We start from the raw sequence: 21,472 nt of genomic DNA on the forward strand, positions 1-21,472 counted from the left end.
TTATAGCATTCACCTCCACCATTCCTCCGATCGCTAAACCCGTATCCACCTACAGCTCCATCGCGAAAATTTATGTCACTTCCCCTCCGTATAGAGCCACCTCCGGGGGCGGTGACATCAACGGCCTTGGTCTTGTCGCCCCCCAGAATGATCATGAACTCGACGATTTGGCCCGCGCGAAGAGTACGAAACCCGTCTGATTTACGGCGGTTTGATGGAAGAACAGATCTTCGCCACCCTCGTCGGGTTGAATGAAGCCGTACCCTTTCTGATCGTTAAATTTCGTCACCACCCCTTTCGATCTGGTAACTTTCTCCTCTGCCATGATGGGTTAAGATCACAAAACCCTAAAACCTCCAGCAAATACCGAAATCCTTCGCCTAGCATACCGAAATCCAGCGGGAGCTCAAATTTGCGACTATTTTGGTTTTCTTTCTTGTTAGTTTAAGTAAATAAATTGAATTATGGATCCCATATAGGAGACTCAAATAATTTATTTCCACTAATAAAAGTAGCTGTTTTTCATTTAATTAGAAATAAGTGAGGCAACGGTGTCCCCTAGTGTTCTGTAAGAAAGTAGTTATGGATGATGGTGCAATCTTATACGACGATGCAAAAAACTGCAAATATTTTTTTTAAAAAAAATTGAATTCTTGTATAAAATTCCTTCTTCCAAAAATATAGGAAAAACTAGTGTTCTAAAACTTTTAAGGTAGTGCTAGAAGGAAAAAGATACGTCACATCAGGTGAATTTAGTCCCCCTCTAGCTAGGAAATTTGGCAATAAAAAATCAACGGTATCCCCTAGATGCTCTGGATTGATACAGCTCCAACATTCTGATGGTCTCCGCTAACAATTTCGCAACTTCTTCATCTTGCACCAAAGAAGCTTGTTTCGATGCCCATTCCAGCACCGTAAGCACTTTTGCTCCTGAAAGTTCTTCACTTTCTGGTACATGCATTCCGATGTAACAATGCAGAACCAATATCTGCAAGTCCTGCTCTCCAAAATAAACAAGCTGGACCACATGCATCGCCCCTCCAGCACCAATGATCGCCTTGGAATGATCGAGATGGAGATAGTTATCGGAACATGCAAATTTCGTAAGCGCGGCACACGCCTCCCTGAAAACCTTGATTTCTAGTTCATCAAGTAACTTCACTAAAGGGCTTATCATTCTCGTTTCGGTTGCCCTGAAGGTTCGAGCTAAATTCCCAACTGCCTTAATACATGGAACAAGAAGTTCCAAATCGCCTTTTTCAAGCACACTAAATAGTTGGTAAATGACTGCTTTGCAAGCCGGTGAATTGGGCTTGAATGCCGATCTTCTCAAGTCAGCATCTTCCTCTGCTAATGCTGCAATCTCCATTAGCGTCATAGCTGAACAGTAACGATCTTCTTCGGAGCCTTTCTCCAAAAGAACCGCGAAGCACAACGCCGCTCCTGACTCTGTTATGCTTCGACAGATCGGGGAGTTCCCTTTAGCTAGTTTCCAAAGAGCTCTTGCTGCCATTTCTTTAACATAAGCTTTAGTGGCACTGGCAGGGTCCTCCATTTCCCTAGCTTTATTGCTCGAAACAGAAACGGGGAAACTCTGCTGATTATGCACCGAATTAGCCTTCTCGCCATTAGCAAGATTGTTTCTTTAATTTGCTTTGCAAGATTTATCACCGTAGTGTTAGTAATCAAATCGTGCACCTGATTAGTACTAGTAGGATGCTTCTTGCCTATGTTCGACACTTTCTGGGTCTTTACCAAGGAGCCCAATTGCAGTTGCAACATTGGTGTCTCTCCTCCCACGATACTCACTTTTCAGCACCTCTCGGCTTAAAGCAATAGGATTGGATCTGCTACGTTTGATGGGCCTATACTTGTAATTAATTTGGGCTTCCATATTTACGTATTTTGGCCCAAACAAAACCCTTTTAAGTTATAATGTAATTTGAAACCAATTCCTCCAAATATATGGCTCAAAATCCTCTATTGAAATGCTAGCTTAGAGTACAAAAGCGTGCTAGCTCTTGCAAACACACAAACATTGACGACTAAGCACAATGAGATAATCTGAAGCCTCGGCTAATTAACAATAATATTTACGCAGTGATTTTGGTAGTTATTTAGAGTTTGGTGGTGTAAATTCAACTCTAAGTTGGTGGTTGGGGGGAAGGGTTGGGAGGAGAGAAATCAATGTTGAGAATTTAAACTATACTGCATGTTTGAAGTTGAAGCATTGGATACATCACCATCTGTTGTAGAGATGGCGTCTTCAGTGGACCATTTTTTTAGCGGGAGAGTTATTGTGGTTTTCTCCGTCAATATTTTTTTTACTTTAATAGTGGTTTTGGCCATGATCGAACCAAGGTCCCATTACATGATGAAAAGCACAAGTTCTTGGAAATCCTAGAGCTTTGTATGAATCTTGGGATCTGAGCTTCATGAATTTAAAATCCATAATCCAGATCCAAATTATATGCTTGGCTATATGGAAAGAACAATGAGAAATTTAGATTTATTTTTGAAATCCATGACATTTCTAATCCAACTTTTGGAACATCTGTAACCCCTAGAAGAATTCATTTGAAACCCATCATTCCAAATCCCTTGTCAAATCAAAATCATTCTAAAAAATTTGAAATTGATATCAATTAGTTATAGTTTTTTTGTTAAGTTTGTATGGCTCTTACATGGACTAAACGTATACTTTATCAGATCGAAGAAGCATAACTGGTTTTTTTTTAACTGACTTCTGGAAATATGTATCAATCATAGGATTAGTGATTAGTGTTACTTAGATCTGTGATAGCAGTACATCCGAGTTCCAAAAATGTTAGGATCGAAAACGTGTATAGAGGGTGATGAATAAATACTTTAAAATAAATTTGAATTTTTTTAAATCGTTTTAGTTTTTAAGCTGTTAAAAAGTATTCTTGAACTACTAAATTTACTAGACCACTATGAATATAAAACAAGTGCAGAAACGGTTTGGTTAGGCTAATGATAAACAGATAGTTAAAAATTTAATAAGAAGTGGTCTGAAAATTTGAATGTGCAGGAATGTGAAATTGCGTAAGTACTAAAGAACACATAAAATTTTATGGATGTTTGGAATAAAATCCTATGTCACCCCTTCTTTCACTTAAAATGGTTTCCATTAAAAAAACTTTAGTTTTACAACGTCTTATAACATCTTGCTTCAGTTAAAATATCTTATAACATCTCGATTATTTTACAAGACTTAGATGTTTAAGAACCATTGGTTTACTAGACAGCACAACAAATAACAATTACCCAGTGATCAGCTTTGTAACGACTTGACTTGTCTGAGGTAGCACAAATTGATCTATGAAAATCAGATATATTCTGATAAGTGTGTGCTTTGTTTGAACAGTCTTAAATGAGAACTCTTCGGTGTGATAAAAAATCTTGGAAATATGCAAGCTCTTGATTTCTTGAAAGTTTCATTGATTTCAAATAGATTTCAGTAGTCTTTTCTTTAAAATGCACTGCTCAACTGTGAAATTGTTTTTTTAAGGATAATCTACATTGTTTTCCGATAATATGTGCATATACACCGTTTTTATCATTAAATGTTCATAAATGACCTTTCGACTTTAATTTCATGCTTTCATAAAGCCGAACCATATCTGAATAGAGTGAGTTTCTGTCATTTCGGGAGTTGATAAGATACCATGTAATCTTGTCATTTGCAGCATTAGTCTGAACGACTTAACTTGCAATATCCTCCTTGAAATGCCTAAGATTTTCCATTTGTAGTATTGTTGGAATACAACTGTTTCATCCTTTGTACTTCATTTAATTTTAAGACCGATTAGTTTTGTCAGATAATTTCTAGCAGTCGGAGTTTAATAAAATATAGCGGTTAGATTTCTTCAATAGAGCGGCTTGAACTCCTGAAAGATTTGAAATAATCTAGGGGTTTGAAAAACCAGTTTTACAATAAAGTAAGCGGCTAGATCCTGAAACAGCTTGATGCTGTTTATTTTGTCGATCACAAAAAACTAAGAGTGATGAAAATACTATAACAAACGATAAATATTTATTTTATTACATTTTTATCAATATATTAAACTTATTTTAGTTATATATATGATTTATTTTTCGGGTACTGGTTATATATATATATATATATATATATATATATATATATATATATATATATATATATATATATATATATATATATATATATATATATATATAACCACAATACTACAATATTGATAAAGAAAAGCAAAATTATTTTATTATGTAAGATCGAAAACTTGTCGCTTTAACAAAAGTTATATATGATGATAATGATGTAACTCAAATTTTTTAAATTGTAGAGCAGCACAAACATCATTTTTCAATTGGCCCACCGAACAGGAAAAATCATGATACCTCAACAATCTTATTCTCAATAATTACACTCCTTGCACTCAATGAGAATTGTACCCGTGACCTTTGTTCTAATAATAATTATAAGACTCAGCGCTCGCCGCTTTAACAAAAGATATATCCGATAGTAATGGTACAACTTAAATCTTTTAAACTATACAGCAACATAAGTGTCACGTTTCGATTACTCTACCGAGCTGAGATAATTATCGAACCTCGATATATTATATATTCTAATATTTTAATACCAGAGTATCTTGTTTATCATATTATAATTTTAAAATAATCCTTCCTACTCAATTTGTTTGTGTGTGATCATAAAAATGACCCAAACAATATATTTGGAAGTTAACATAATTAAGGGTTAGTTTTTAAAATTAATTCAAGACATGGTCAAATTTTATTATAGATAATTGTAGGAGATATTTTAGGGAATTCTTTTAATCTAAGTTAGTTTTAAGTCTAGTTATTATTATTATTATTATTATTAAATTCAACCAGAGACACGTTTATTTTTCAAGATTATTTTATTTATTTAAAATATAAAAAATTATATTTTAATAAATAAGCATAATCTTCTTGCCATAAAAATACTAGAATGATAAGCATAATCTTCTTGCCATAACAGATAATGCTACCTATGCAGGGGAGATGTCCGGTGGTAGGAAAATGATAAGACTGATCTATAAAATATGAGACATTGCCAACAGATAGACACACAACTCTCTGAACTTATGTGCCTAACAACCCGACTCATTAGCAACCAAGTAGGTGTAAGTATAATAAAATAAAATTGTGCTTTGACTAGTAACTATATTTTTGGCCTGATGTTAATCGTTTGATCCTAACACACACAAATCGAGAAAAATAAGTAAAATTCACGTGTCATCATGTCAATGCTTCTACCCACCATGTGCGAATGGTTTTTTCAGGAGATTTTTTCCCAAAAAAATGATTTAAAAATTTCATGTTTAACAACTTCCTAATTATTAACAAATCAACACCATAGTTAGACAAGTAATTGGTGATTAGTGTTGCTTAGATCTCCTATGACAATACATCCGAACTCCAAGAGATATATCAACATATTAAAACTTATTTTAGTTATGTATATAATTTATTTATTGAGTATTAGTTCTATTAATGAATAGCGATAATGCTATAAAATTGATAAAGAAAAACATAATTATTTTATTATGTATTGTAATATTTTAGTAGGAAGAGTATGTTCTTTATTATATTATACTTTTTAAATTATATAAATAAATATAATATTTAAGAAAGAGTTAATCAATAAAAAAACATTTAAAAAAATAATTGAAATTAAAAAAAATTTAGTATAAATAAATGTAAAATGACTTTTTAGTGGGACGATTTACCAAATATATTCCAAATCCATATTATATTTTATTTTAGTTTTGTTTAAAAAAGGTTCAGATTATAAAATTTAATAAGTAATTAAAATAAAATATAAAAACTCGCCAAAATCGAAATATTTTGTTTCCAAAAATAATCTATCATCGGCCACAGGCGCCTATTTCCAAATCCCAAACAAATAAATGGAAACCCACGCTTTCCTTCAAAACCCAAATTAACGGATGATTTTCTTTATATCCCGCTCCCCCAAACCCAAATTCTTGGAGATTTCTTCTCTTCTATCGAACTTCTTCAATGTTTTTCTTTGTATCCCGCTCCCCAAAACCAAATTCTTGGAGATTTCTTCTCTTCTATCGAACTTCAATGTTCGCAGATGCCATACTTAGGGACCGAGTCTTGAACTTTTAATTTTGTTGCAATACATAATCTGTTTTCTTTCCATCCTCCAATATTTCATGGGTTTCCGGTTCCAATAATCAGTTTTTTTTTCCGCACAATCTCTCTTTTCTACCAATATTGTATTTCGAGTAATCTCGCTGGATCAAGGAGTTTTCACTGCATCATGGGTACAAGTAAGTTTTTTGCGGACTACTTTCAGTGCTCCCGTTGTATCATTGGGTCGATTTTTTTCAAGAAGTAGAAATTTGGGTCTTTATCGCTGTTTTTTGTATTTATTTTGGATTCGGTTTTAGTTTCTATTAATCTGGTTATGGTGTAGTTCGTCACCCATTGCTGAAAATGTGTGTTTATTTATCGTCGAAGAAGTGGTTTGGCTGGCTGTTTTTAATCCTTGATGATTTTTTTATTTATCGTCGAAGAAGTGGTTTGACTGGCTGTTTTTAATCCTTGATGATTTTTAATTTATGCGTCACAGAATTGGTTTAGAAGTGTATATGCTATGTCTAATCTTTGCGTTTTGTGATAAAATAATGTCGTTATTGTTGCTATCATATGGAAATGGAAAATGTATTTTTATGTCATTTATTTTTTGGGAAGTTCTTGGAAAAAAGAATGCTCCGAACCTTTATGTGATTTATTTTTATTGAAAATCATAACTATGCTGGGAATCTTTTTGTGATTTATTTTTTTGGAAATCATAACTATGCTATTGAACCTTTTTTTAAAAAAACTTTTCATTTATTTCTCAACTCTTCCAATTTTGATTTTCCCGATGAACTTCTATATCTTGAAAGTTTTAAGCAGTGTTAGAAATTTCTTTCTGTGTTTTAAAATTCCCTATCTTTATATCTTTCCGGATGAACATCTGTATCTTAATAAAATTATTATGCTAGAAAAATCATAAAATTCTAATTACACTTTATTGGAAAGTGTTAGAAATTTTTTGTGTGTTTTAGAACTTATATTGAACAGCTTCTTTCATTGCATATCGTATATGTGTACTACACAAAAAATACGTGAACATGATTTCTCTTACTTGATGTGACACACATGATGTCAGTTTACTATAATTCCCAATTGATAACATCAACCTCTATGATTTTAATTCGTACATTTGAATTCTCAGTTTATTGGTATTAATAACTTGCACTCTTGTGATTTTAAATTTTCAAGTTAAGCTGGAAATTAACTTTTTTGATTTTAAAAAATTAAACATTGTTCTTTCCTTTCATGCCTCCTAATTTTGAAATTCTACCCGGCTTAAATTATAGTAATCTTTTTTAATAAAATTATGATGCTAGAAAAATCATGAAATTCTAATTAAACTTTATTGGAAACTTGTCAACATCTATAAATAAAGAAAACTTTAGATTTTTATGCTGTATAAGAAATTTATTTTTCTTTGTTTTAAAACTTATCAACATCTAGTAATTTTTTTCATTGCTTGGTGTGACTTTCATGATTTGTGAGTTTACTGTAATATGTTTAATTTGAGAGCCTTAGTGAGAGAATTTTTCAAAAATGCTCTCTACCGTCCGTTTTCCTCATCTTCGATCTCCCTTCAGCTCCCTAACTGCATCCCGTTATTTAACAACTTTGTTCGCTTCAGCCTTTCGGGTCCGGCGCCGTACACCGGTCGCCGATAACTAGGGTTACCTTTTGTTCATTATTCCGCGCACACCTAAGCGCTTCATTTTCTACTCGTTATCCTTTTTTTCCGCGTCTGGGTTGGTTCTTTGGAGCTATTTACCATTAACACTTTACTCGTTATCATAACTTGAAAAGAGGATTTTTCGACTGTGGAGTGGCTTTAGATTTTGAGGAATGGAGGCCAAATATCAACTCAGCGGATACGGTTCACAAGTGTTGCAAAAGCTGGATTAGGATATTTGGGTTACCGTGGAACTTATGGTCGCGTGATAACTTCAAAGCGATCGGGGTTCAATGCGGGGGTTTGGTGGAGGTAAGCGACGATACGATGCTTTTCCGTGAATTAGGGGCTGACAAGATAAAGGTCGAAGGAACAAAAGATGGATTTATCCATAATAGGATGATGATACTCTTAAACAGGGAAAATACGGAACTTATAATTAGCGTTGAATCCTTCGATCTAAAGGCTTAAGAGATTTACGAAAAGCAAACTTACGCTGAAGTAGTGGTTAATGGCAAACAGACTGTGGCAGGGTGGGGAAACTCAAATATTTGCAGGAACATTGAAGATAATGGGGAGTCCACAGACTGTCACAAAGTAAGGAGCGAAGACGTGCAGGGTAATACGTCTACAAACAGAGAAGAAGAAGGGGCACCAGAAAAGAGCTTGCTGGTAGTCCAACCGTTTGAGAAAAAAAGGTGGAAAAAATATTACAAAGAATTTCACCAAAAGAAATCGCCGAGTTCAGAAGATCTCCCATCCATTCTTTATCCAACAAAGAAACTGAGGACATGGACCAAAGAAAGGGTGATATTGGACCAAATACTTTACTGCATACTTACAGACATAGTTACTGCAGAAGAACTAACAAAGCTACTAAAGAGGATACGGAACTTACTGAAGACAGAGGAAGGATGAAGGCTGATGAACTGAACAGGGAGGATTTAAGAAAGACAGGGGAATTTGATCTGGATGACAATGAAGAACTACATCTTGATGAATCAGATGACGACCTATTGGACAATGGATTTGACTCTACAGAGTCTGGTAGCCAGTAGCCACATAGATCGTCAGTCGGAGTCTTTGGCAAATAACGATGCAGATGAAGTGGACATTCAGGGGTTGTTTTCACAAGAGGAAGAAATTCTGCCCAACAAAGAGCCTTCTATTCTTGAAAACACTAATCCTTTAGTGGGCAAGGTACTTTCCCATTTCCATTCATCGAGTCTTAATCATTCATTCAAACTTCATTCTATCCTACCTGCGTCTTTCTCCGTTCTGGGGATGTCTAGTGGGTTTTTAGGAGGAGTGAAATCAAGAGTACATGACAAGCCGGGTTCCGAGAGAGAAACTTCCACAGGGAACGAAGTGGAGGTAAACTTAAATGCCACAAGAAACATTCAGGACGTGTGTTATAAATCTACAACTAAGGAAGAACTCAACAAGTCAACGAGAAAGTTAAGTAGAGAACTTGGTAGGCTGAAGTGTGGGATCAATTATGAGAAAGGATCGACTTCGAAGGGATCGAATCGGTTAATATGAAGATTTGCTCTTGGAATATTAGGGGGGGAGGGTCGGCGAGAAGGAGGGAATTAGTGCGTACGGTTATAAGTAAGGAAAACCTGGACATTGTTGTGGTTCTAGAGACTAAGAACATTGCAGTGGATCGTCGCCTCGTTGCAAGTTTATGGAAATCAAGATTCGTGAATTGGGTGAGTTTACCAGCGGAAGTAAGATCAGGAGGTATTCTTGTGATGTGGGATCCAAGAGTGGTCTTGGTAAGTGACAATCTGATTGGGAATTTTTCGGTGTCTAAAGAAATCCGGTGGAAAGATGAGACTAATTGGTGGTTCACAGCTGTTTACGGCCCATGCAATCCAAGGAACAGAAATTTATTTTGGGATGAACTAGCAGATTTGTGCTCAATTTGTGGGGACAACTGTTGTGTCGAATGAGATTTTAATGTCGTTAGGAATTTGAGCGAAAAGTTGAATAACACCTCCTTCACCACAAGTATGCAATGCTTTGATAATCTGATCGAGGAATTGGGCCTCCACGATCCTCCTTTATTAAATGCAAAGTTCACATGGTCGAACTTCAGGGCCAACCCGATTTGTTGCAGATTGGATAGGTTCCTTATCTCAGGGGGGTGGAAGGAAATTTCCCCACGTTCAGACAGACGGTGCTCCTTAGAATTACATCGGATCATTACCCGATCGTCTTGGACACCACGAAGTTGAAATGGGGACCAACTCCCTTCAGATTCGAGAATGTTTGGTTGATGCACAATAAGTTTAAAGAGTCGGTCGCTGCGTGGTGAATACTAGGAACACTCGGGTTGGAAGGATACAAGTTCATGAATAAATTCAAAGAAATCAAAAAAGAGGTCTCCAAATAGGATAAAGAGGTCTTTGTAGATGTGAATGTCAGAATTACAGAGTTGCGAAATAATTACACAGATGGATGCGAGAGATACGGGGGGAAATTGGTCCGATAACCTACATGAGGAGCGAAGAGATGCAAGATGTGAGCTGGAAACTCTGTCCATTCGAAGGCTCCAGATGGAGAGTCAAAAAGCGAAGAAACAGAGCAATGATAGATAAGATAGAGTTGGAGGATGAGGCATTGATCTCAAAAGAAGTAGAGATTGAGAATACAATCATCGGTTTCTATAAACAACTATATAAAAAATCGAAGGGGATGGATTGGGTCTTGAAGGGTTGGAGTGGATGCCAATAGATACGATCGAGGCCGAACAGTTGGAACAGCCCTTCTCGGAGGAGGAGATCAGAGGAGCGGTGCTTGAATGTGATGGTTCCAAAGCTCCGGGACCGGATGTATTTACTTTGGCTTTCTATCAAAAGAATTGGGATACGATTAAAGCTGATCTTATGAAAGTGTTTGCTGAATTCTTTGAGGACAGAATTGTTAATGGAATTACGAATGAAACTTACATTTGCCTGGTCCCAAAGAAACAAAATGCGACGAAGGTTAAAGACTTTAGACCAATCAGACTAATTACGAGCTTGTAAAAATTTTTGGCAAAAGTGTTGACGAACAGATTGAAGAAGGTAATGAGCAAAACAATAGCGGAAAATCAGTGCGCTTTCATTAAAGGAAGACAGATAACATATTGTTGTCTCATAGCCAACGAAGTTGTAGAGGAGTATAGAAGGAAAAAGAAAAAAGGATGGATACTGAAAATTGATTTGGAAAAGGCATATGACAATGTGGATTGGAGATTTTTAGATTTTGTGCTTCAAAAGAAGGGGTTTGGGGATAGGTGGAGGAAATGGATTAGGGGATGCGTCTCTAACGTCTCGTTTTCGATATTCATCAATGGAAGACCAAGAGGGAAGTTAAAAGAGGAAAAAGGCCTCAGAAAAGGAGACCCCTTATCCTCTTTTCTGTTTAATTTAGTGATTGATGGCTTGGGGAGATTGGTAGATAAGGCTAAGACAGTAAACGTTGTGAGAGGACTTGTGGTCGGGAGAGATTAAATAGAAATTTCACATATTCAATTTGCGGATGACACTCTGTTCCTCGTCCAATATGAGAGACATGATGGCTGTGGTCGAACTGCTTAAATTGTTCTGTCATAAATCGGGAGTGAAAATCAATTTTGAGAAAAGTGTTGTGTTGGGATTGAACTACTCAGATGACGAGGTTGTTGGCGGTAACAGTTGGGTGCAAGAAAGAGCAGTGGCCGATTAAATACCTTGGGGCACCACTAGGAGGGAACCCAACGAAAATGGAATTTTGGGCACCGGTGGTTTCAAAAATGTCACATAAACTCGCAAGCTGGAAAAATGCAATTCTTTCAATGTCATGGAGGGCTTTGTGGATAATGTGAATTGTGCTCGAAAACGGATGTCGATACATGGGTTAAGAAATAAAATTCTTAATCAATCGAGAGGTTCCGCCAAGAAAGATCTCCAAAGTATGAGGGACACAATTCAAGGTATTCTAGATTTTTTCTTGAGGTACTTCATATTGGAGCTATTGTTGAACATTATCAACTTCTATAAATAAAGAAAACTTAAGATTTTTGTGTTGTATTAGAAATTTCTTCCTGTCTTTTAAAATTTATCGACATCTTGCAACTTCTTTCTTTAATTATCGTGTCATTAATGTGTACTACACCAAAAATACGAGAACATGATTTCTCTTACTTGATGTGAGATGCATGATATGTCATTTTAATGTAATTTCCAATTGATAGCATCATCCTCTATGATTCTAATTTTACGTGTCAGTTCTTGGTTTATTGGAATTATCAACTTGCATCACTGACCTCGAGCTTTTAAATTTTGAAGTTAAGCCGGAAATCAACCTTTTTGAGAAGCTTGGCACAGGCCTTGACGAGAAGGTTACCTGCTAAGTTTGATGGTTTGATCACGAAGAGATTGAGCGAGACAGAAGTTTTTCTAATTTTGGAGATATATGAAGATAAGTGATCTATCTCTTCCTTATTTTTATCGTCTCTAGAATTGGTGGAGAAGGAAAGTTAGATGGTAAACATCCTAAGATCAAGTTACCTAAAATTTGACGCGAGATCTTGGTTTTTGCAAAATAGTTCTTCTAACAGTTTCCATCCCCGAGGGATTTTTTTGCTGTAAGAGGAACTATTTTGTTTTGCAAGATTCTCTGCTAGTTAGTAATTTTAATAAGTAATTGTTGTAAGATTAACATTCACATATTTAAATTTTTTTTAGAACTCTTCTCATGATTAATTTTTACCCGCAGTATTTGATTTGATGTCTTCCATGAGGACCAAGAAAGATTGGTTGGCACTTTCGGATGATTTACGTTGCCAACCTTCATGTTGATATTACAAGTCAGAGGGTGAATTCGTATGTTAGAAGGTATGATTAAACAATGTACATGTAATTGTTTGCCTTTGTATCATTGTTTTTTCAGACTTGTTTATGGGTTCAATTATTCCATGGCTTTATTTTTTTGTTTCACAGTCCAGGCTTATTTGATCATTTTCATTAATCAATGTCATGGAGGGCTTTGTGGATAATGTGAATTGTGCTCGAAAACGGATGTCGATACATGGGTTAAGAAATAAAATTCTTAATCAATCGAGAGGTTCCGCCAAGAAAGATCTCCAAAGTATGAGGGACACAATTCAAGGTATTCTAGATTTTTTCTTGAGGTACTTCATATTGGAGCTATTGTTGAACATTATCAACTTCTATAAATAAAGAAAACTTAAGATTTTTGTGTTGTATTAGAAATTTCTTCCTGTCTTTTAAAATTTATCGACATCTTGCAACTTCTTTCTTTAATTATCGTGTCATTAATGTGTACTACACCAAAAATACGAGAACATGATTTCTCTTACTTGATGTGAGATGCATGATATGTCATTTTAATGTAATTTCCAATTGATAGCATCATCCTCTATGATTCTAATTTTACGTGTCAGTTCTTGGTTTATTGGAATTATCAACTTGCATCACTGACCTCGAGCTTTTAAATTTTGAAGTTAAGCCGGAAATCAACCTTTTTGAGAAGCTTGGCACAGGCCTTGACGAGAAGGTTACCTGCTAAGTTTGATGGTTTGATCACGAAGAGATTGAGCGAGACAGAAGTTTTTCTAATTTTGGAGATATATGAAGATAAGTGATCTATCTCTTCCTTATTTTTATCGTCTCTAGAATTGGTGGAGAAGGAAAGTTAGATGGTAAACATCCTAAGATCAAGTTACCTAAAATTTGACGCGAGATCTTGGTTTTTGCAAAATAGTTCTTCTAACAGTTTCCATCCCCGAGGGATTTTTTTGCTGTAAGAGGAACTATTTTGTTTTGCAAGATTCTCTGCTAGTTAGTAATTTTAATAAGTAATTGTTGTAAGATTAACATTCACATATTTAAATTTTTTTTAGAACTCTTCTCATGATTAATTTTTACCCGCAGTATTTGATTTGATGTCTTCCATGAGGACCAAGAAAGATTGGTTGGCACTTTCGGATGATTTACGTTGCCAACCTTCATGTTGATATTACAAGTCAGAGGGTGAATTCGTATGTTAGAAGGTATGATTAAACAATGTACATGTAATTGTTTGCCTTTGTATCATTGTTTTTTCAGACTTGTTTATGGGTTCAATTATTCCATGGCTTTATTTTTTTGTTTCACAGTCCAGGCTTATTTGATCATTTTCATTAATCAATGTCATGGAGGGCTTTGTGGATAATGTGAATTGTGCTCGAAAACGGATGTCGATACATGGGTTAAGAAATAAAATTCTTAATCAATCGAGAGGTTCCGCCAAGAAAGATCTCCAAAGTATGAGGGACACAATTCAAGGTATTCTAGATTTTTTCTTGAGGTACTTCATATTGGAGCTATTGTTGAACATTATCAACTTCTATAAATAAAGAAAACTTAAGATTTTTGTGTTGTATTAGAAATTTCTTCCTGTCTTTTAAAATTTATCGACATCTTGCAACTTCTTTCTTTAATTATCGTGTCATTAATGTGTACTACACCAAAAATACGAGAACATGATTTCTCTTACTTGATGTGAGATGCATGATATGTCATTTTAATGTAATTTCCAATTGATAGCATCATCCTCTATGATTCTAATTTTACGTGTCAGTTCTTGGTTTATTGGAATTATCAACTTGCATCACTGACCTCGAGCTTTTAAATTTTGAAGTTAAGCCGGAAATCAACCTTTTTGAGAAGCTTGGCACAGGCCTTGACGAGAAGGTTACCTGCTAAGTTTGATGGTTTGATCACGAAGAGATTGAGCGAGACAGAAGTTTTTCTAATTTTGGAGATATATGAAGATAAGTGATCTATCTCTTCCTTATTTTTATCGTCTCTAGAATTGGTGGAGAAGGAAAGTTAGATGGTAAACATCCTAAGATCAAGTTACCTAAAATTTGACGCGAGATCTTGGTTTTTGCAAAATAGTTCTTCTAACAGTTTCCATCCCCGAGGGATTTTTTTGCTGTAAGAGGAACTATTTTGTTTTGCAAGATTCTCTGCTAGTTAGTAATTTTAATAAGTAATTGTTGTAAGATTAACATTCACATATTTAAATTTTTTTTAGAACTCTTCTCATGATTAATTTTTACCCGCAGTATTTGATTTGATGTCTTCCATGAGGACCAAGAAAGATTGGTTGGCACTTTCGGATGATTTACGTTGCCAACCTTCATGTTGATATTACAAGTCAGAGGGTGAATTCGTATGTTAGAAGGTATGATTAAACAATGTACATGTAATTGTTTGCCTTTGTATCATTGTTTTTTCAGACTTGTTTATGGGTTCAATTATTCCATGGCTTTATTTTTTTGTTTCACAGTCCAGGCTTATTTGATCATTTTCATTAATCAATGTCATGGAGGGCTTTGTGGATAATGTGAATTGTGCTCGAAAACGGATGTCGATACATGGGTTAAGAAATAAAATTCTTAATCAATCGAGAGGTTCCGCCAAGAAAGATCTCCAAAGTAGGAGGGACACAATTCAAGGTATTCTAGATTTTTTCTTGAGGTACTTCATATTGGAGCTATTGTTGAACATTATCAACTTCTATAAATAAAGAAAACTTAAGATTTTTGTGTTGTATTAGAAATTTCTTCCTGTCTTTTAAAATTTATCGACATCTTGCAACTTCTTTCTTTAATTATCGTGTCATTAATGTGTACTACACCAAAAATACGAGAACATGATTTCTCTTACTTGATGTGAGATGCATGATATGTCATTTTAATGTAATTTCCAATTGATAGCATCATCCTCTATGATTCTAATTTTACGTGTCAGTTCTTGGTTTATTGGAATTATCAACTTGCATCACTGACCTCGAGCTTTTAAATTTTGAAGTTAAGCCGGAAATCAACCTTTTTGAGAAGCTTGGCACAGGCCTTGACGAGAAGGTTACCTGCTAAGTTTGATGGTTTGATCACGAAGAGATTGAGCGAGACAGAAGTTTTTCTAATTTTGGAGATATATGAAGATAAGTGATCTATCTCTTCCTTATTTTTATCGTCTCTAGAATTGGTGGAGAAGGAAAGTTAGATGGTAAACATCCTAAGATCAAGTTACCTAAAATTTGACGCGAGATCTTGGTTTTTGCAAAATAGTTCTTCTAACAGTTTCCATCCCCGAGGGATTTTTTTGCTGTAAGAGGAACTATTTTGTTTTGCAAGATTCTCTGCTAGTTAGTAATTTTAATAAGTAATTGTTGTAAGATTAACATTCACATATTTAAATTTTTTTTAGAACTCTTCTCATGATTAATTTTTACCTGCAGTATTTGATTTGATGTCTTCCATGAGGACCAAGAAAGATTGGTTGGCACTTTCGAATGATTTACGTTGCCAACCTTCATGTTGATATTACAAGTCAGAGGGTGAATTCGTATTTTAGAAGGTATGATTAAACATTGTACATGTAATTGTTTGCCTTTGTATCATTGTTTTTTCAGACTTGTTTATGGGTTCAATTATTCCATGGCTTTATTTTTTTGTTTCACAGTCCAGGCTTATTTGATCATTTTCATTAATCAATGTCATGGAGGGCTTTGTGGATAATGTGAATTGTGCTCGAAAACGGATGTCGATACATGGGTTAAGAAATAAAATTCTTAATCAATCGAGAGGTTCCGCCAAGAAAGATCTCCAAAGTAGGAGGGACACAATTCAAGGTATTCTAGATTTTTTCTTGAGGTACTTCATATTGGAGCTATTGTTGAACATTATCAACTTCTATAAATAAAGAAAACTTAAGATTTTTGTGTTGTATTAGAAATTTCTTCCTGTCTTTTAAAATTTATCGACATCTTGCAACTTCTTTCTGTAATTATCGTGTCATTAATGTGTACTACACCAAAAATACGAGAACATGATTTCTCTTACTTGATGTGAGATGCATGATATGTCATTTTAATGTAATTTCCAATTGATAGCATCATCCTCTATGATTCTAATTTTACGTGGCAGTTCTTTGTTTATTGGTATTATCAACTTGCATCACTGACCTCGAGCTTTTAAATTTTGAAGTTAAGCCGGAAATCAACCTTTTTGAGAAGCTTGACGAGAAGGTTACCTGCTAAGTTTGATGGTTTGATCACGAAGAGATTGAGCGAGACAGAAGTTTTTCTAATTTTGGAGATATATGAAGATAAGTGATCTATCTCTTCCTTATTTTTATCGTCTCTAGAATTGGTGGAGAAGGAAAGTTAGATGGTAAACATCCTAAGATCAAGTTACCTAAAATTTGACGCGAGATCTTGGTTTTTGCAAAATAGTTCTTCTAACAGTTTCCATCCCCGAGGGATTTTTTTGCTGTAAGAGGAACTATTTTGTTTTGCAAGATTCTCTGCTAGTTAGTAATTTTAATAAGTAATTGTTGTAAGATTAACATTCACATATTTAAATTTTTTTTAGAACTCTTCTCATGATTAATTTTTACCCGCAGTATTTGATTTGATGTCTTCCATGAGGACCAAGAAAGATTGGTTGGCACTTTCGGATGATTTACGTTGCCAACCTTCATGTTGATATTACAAGTCAGAGGGTGAATTCGTATGTTAGAAGGTATGATTAAACAATGTACATGTAATTGTTTGCCTTTGTATCATTGTTTTTTCAGACTTGTTTATGGGTTCAATTATTCCATGGCTTTATTTTTTTGTTTCACTGTCCAGGCTTATTTGATCATTTTCATTAATCAATGTCATGGAGGGCTTTGTGGATAATGTGAATTGTGCTCGAAAACGGATGTCGATACATGGGTTAAGAAATAAAATTCTTAATCAATCGAGAGGTTCCGCCAAGAAAGATCTCCAAAGTATGAGGGACACAATTCAAGGTATTCTAGATTTTTTCTTGAGGTACTTCATATTGGAGCTATTGTTGAACATTATCAACTTCTATAAATAAAGAAAACTTAAGATTTTTGTGTTGTATTAGAAATTTCTTCCTGTCTTTTAAAATTTATCGACATCTTGCAACTTCTTTCTTTAATTATCGTGTCATTAATGTGTACTACACCAAAAATACGAGAACATGATTTCTCTTACTTGATGTGAGATGCATGATATGTCATTTTAATGTAATTTCCAATTGATAGCATCATCCTCTATGATTCTAATTTTACGTGTCAGTTCTTGGTTTATTGGAATTATCAACTTGCATCACTGACCTCGAGCTTTTAAATTTTGAAGTTAAGCCGGAAATCAACCTTTTTGAGAAGCTTGGCACAGGCCTTGACGAGAAGGTTACCTGCTAAGTTTGATGGTTTGATCACGAAGAGATTGAGCGAGACAGAAGTTTTTCTAATTTTGGAGATATATGAAGATAAGTGATCTATCTCTTCCTTATTTTTATCGTCTCTAGAATTGGTGGAGAAGGAAAGTTAGATGGTAAACATCCTAAGATCAAGTTACCTAAAATTTGACGCGAGATCTTGGTTTTTGCAAAATAGTTCTTCTAACAGTTTCCATCCCCGAGGGATTTTTTTGCTGTAAGAGGAACTATTTTGTTTTGCAAGATTCTCTGCTAGTTAGTAATTTTAATAAGTAATTGTTGTAAGATTAACATTCACATATTTAAATTTTTTTTAGAACTCTTCTCATGATTAATTTTTACCTGCAGTATTTGATTTGATGTCTTCCATGAGGACCAAGAAAGATTGGTTGGCACTTTCGAATGATTTACGTTGCCAACCTTCATGTTGGTATTACAAGTCAGAGGGTGAATTCGTATTTTAGAAGGTATGATTAAACATTGTACATGTAATTGTTTGCCTTTGTATCATTGTTTTTTCAGACTTGTTTATGGGTTCAATTATTCCATGGCTTTATTTTTTTGTTTCACAGTCCAGGCTTATTTGATCATTTTCATTAATCAATGTCATGGAGGGCTTTGTGGATAATGTGAATTGTGCTCGAAAACGGATGTCGATACATGGGTTAAGAAATAAAATTCTTAATCAATCGAGAGGTTCCGCCAAGAAAGATCTCCAAAGTAGGAGGGACACAATTCAAGGTATTCTAGATTTTTTCTTGAGGTACTTCATATTGGAGCTATTGTTGAACATTATCAACTTCTATAAATAAAGAAAACTTAAGATTTTTGTGTTGTATTAGAAATTTCTTCCTGTCTTTTAAAATTTATCGACATCTTGCAACTTCTTTCTGTAATTATCGTGTCATTAATGTGTACTACACCAAAAATACGAGAACATGATTTCTCTTACTTGATGTGAGATGCATGATATGTCATTTTAATGTAATTTCCAATTGATAGCATCATCCTCTATGATTCTAATTTTACGTGGCAGTTCTTTGTTTATTGGTATTATCAACTTGCATCACTGACCTCGAGCTTTTAAATTTTGAAGTTAAGCCGGAAATCAACCTTTTTGAGAAGCTTGACGAGAAGGTTACCTGCTAAGTTTGATGGTTTGATCACGAAGAGATTGAGCGAGACAGAAGTTTTTCTAATTTTGGAGATATATGAAGATAAGTGATCTATCTCTTCCTTATTTTTATCGTCTCTAGAATTGGTGGAGAAGGAAAGTTAGATGGTAAACATCCTAAGATCAAGTTACCTAAAATTTGACGCGAGATCTTGGTTTTTGCAAAATAGTTCTTCTAACAGTTTCCATCCCCGAGGGATTTTTTTGCTGTAAGAGGAACTATTTTGTTTTGCAAGATTCTCTGCTAGTTAGTAATTTTAATAAGTAATTGTTGTAAGATTAACATTCACATATTTAAATTTTTTTTAGAACTCTTCTCATGATTAATTTTTACCTGCAGTATTTGATTTGATGTCTTCCATGAGGACCAAGAAAGATTGGTTGGCACTTTCGAATGATTTACGTTGCCAACCTTCATGTTGATATTACAAGTCAGAGGGTGAATTCGTATTTTAGAAGGTATGATTAAACATTGTACATGTAATTGTTTGCCTTTGTATCATTGGTTTTTCAGACTTGTTTATGGGTTCAATTATTCCATGGCTTTATTTTTTTGTTTCACAGTCCAGGCTTATTTGATCATTTTCATTAATCAATGTCATGGAGGGCTTTGTGGATAATGTGAATTGTGCTCGAAAACGGATGTCGATACATGGGTTAAGAAATAAAATTCTTAACCAATCGAGAGGTTCCGCCAAGAAAGATCTCCAAAGTAGGAGGGACACAATTCAAGGTATTCTAGATTTTTTCTTGAGGTACTTCATATTGGAGCTATTGTTGAACATTATCAACTTCTATAAATAAAGAAAACTTAAGTTTTTTGTGTTGTATTAGAAATTTCTTCCTGTCTTTTAAAATTTATCGACATCTTGCAACTTCTTTCTTTAATTATCGTGTCATTAATGTGTACTACACCAAAAATACGAGAACATGATTTCTCTTACTTGATGTGAGATGCATGATATGTCATTTTAATGTAATTTCCAATTGATAGCATCATCCTCTATGATTCTAATTTTACGTGGCAGTTCTTAGTTTATTGGTATTATCAACTTGCGTCACTGACCTCGAGGTTTTAAATTTTGAAGTTAAGCCGGGAATCAACCTTTTTGAGAAGCTTGACGAGAAGGTTACCTGCTAAGTTTGATGGTTTGATCACGAAGAGATTGAGCGAGACAGAAGTTTTTCTAATTTTGGAGATATATGAAGATAAGTGATCTATCTCTTCCTTATTTTTATCGTCTCTAGAATTGGTGGAGAAGGAAAGTTAGATGGTAAACATCCTAAGATCAAAATTTGACGCGAGATCTTGGTTTTTGCAAAATAGTTCTTCTAACAGTTTCCATCCCCGAGGGATTTTTTTGCTGTAAGAGGAACTATTTTGTTTTGCAAGATTCTCTGCTAGTTAGTAATTTTAATAAGTAATTGTTGTAAGATTAACATTCACATATTTAAATTTTTTTTAGAACTCTTCTCATGATTAATTTTTACCCGCAGTATTTGATTTGATGTCTTCCATGAGGACCAAGAAAGATTGGTTGGCACTTTCGGATGATTTACGTTGCCAACCTTCATGTTGATATTACAAGTCAGAGGGTGAATTCGTATGTTAGAAGGTATGATTAAACAATGTACATGTAATTGTTTGCCTTTGTATCATTGGTTTTTCAGACTTGTTTATGGGTTCAATTATTCCATGGCTTTATTTTTTTGTTTCACAGTCCAGGCTTATTTGATCATTTTCATTAATCAATGTCATGGAGGGCTTTGTGGATAATGTGAATTGTGCTCGAAAACGGATGTCGATACATGGGTTAAGAAATAAAATTCTTAATCAATCGAGAGGTTCCGCCAAGAAAGATCTCCAAAGTATGAGGGACACAATTCAAGGTATTCTAGATTTTTTCTTGAGGTACTTCATATTGGAGCTATTGTTGAACATTATCAACTTCTATAAATAAAGAAAACTTAAGATTTTTGTGTTGTATTAGAAATTTCTTCCTGTCTTTTAAAATTTATCGACATCTTGCAACTTCTTTCTTTAATTATCGTGTCATTAATGTGTACTACACCAAAAATACGAGAACATGATTTCTCTTACTTGATGTGAGATGCATGATATGTCATTTTAATGTAATTTCCAATTGATAGCATCATCCTCTATGATTCTAATTTTACGTGTCAGTTCTTGGTTTAT

The 21,472-nt window shown here is 34.5% G+C and overlaps 1 protein-coding gene across 1 annotated transcript; it reads right to left on the reverse strand.

The window, feature by feature from the left end:
* Nucleotides 1–790: 790 nt before the first annotated feature.
* LOC140822197 (uncharacterized) lies at nucleotides 791–1,894 on the reverse strand. Its single transcript, XM_073182935.1, has 2 exons — nucleotides 1,728–1,894; nucleotides 791–1,643 (listed from the first exon to the last, which is right to left on the reverse strand). The coding sequence occupies exons 1-2, from the start codon at nucleotides 1,892–1,894 to the stop codon at nucleotides 791–793; spliced, it is 1,020 nt and encodes a 339-aa protein (XP_073039036.1).
* Between the last annotated feature and the right edge of the window lie 19,578 nt (nucleotides 1,895–21,472).

This window comes from Primulina eburnea, unplaced genomic scaffold (genome assembly GCF_022965805.1).
Source record: "Primulina eburnea isolate SZY01 unplaced genomic scaffold, ASM2296580v1 ctg739_ERROPOS11973397, whole genome shotgun sequence".
Classification (NCBI taxonomy): Eukaryota; Viridiplantae; Streptophyta; class Magnoliopsida; order Lamiales; family Gesneriaceae; genus Primulina; species Primulina eburnea.

Bases quoted from the DNA above. Each gene is read 5' to 3' on its own strand.
- LOC140822197 (XM_073182935.1), bottom strand. From the start codon at position 1,894: ATGGAAGCCCAAATTAATTACAAGTATAGGCCCATCAAACGTAGCAGA. The intron at 1,644-1,727 runs GCAAGAAGCATC...AGCAAATTAAAG, and splicing joins CCAGAAAGTGTCGAACATAG to AAACAATCTTGCTAATGGCG.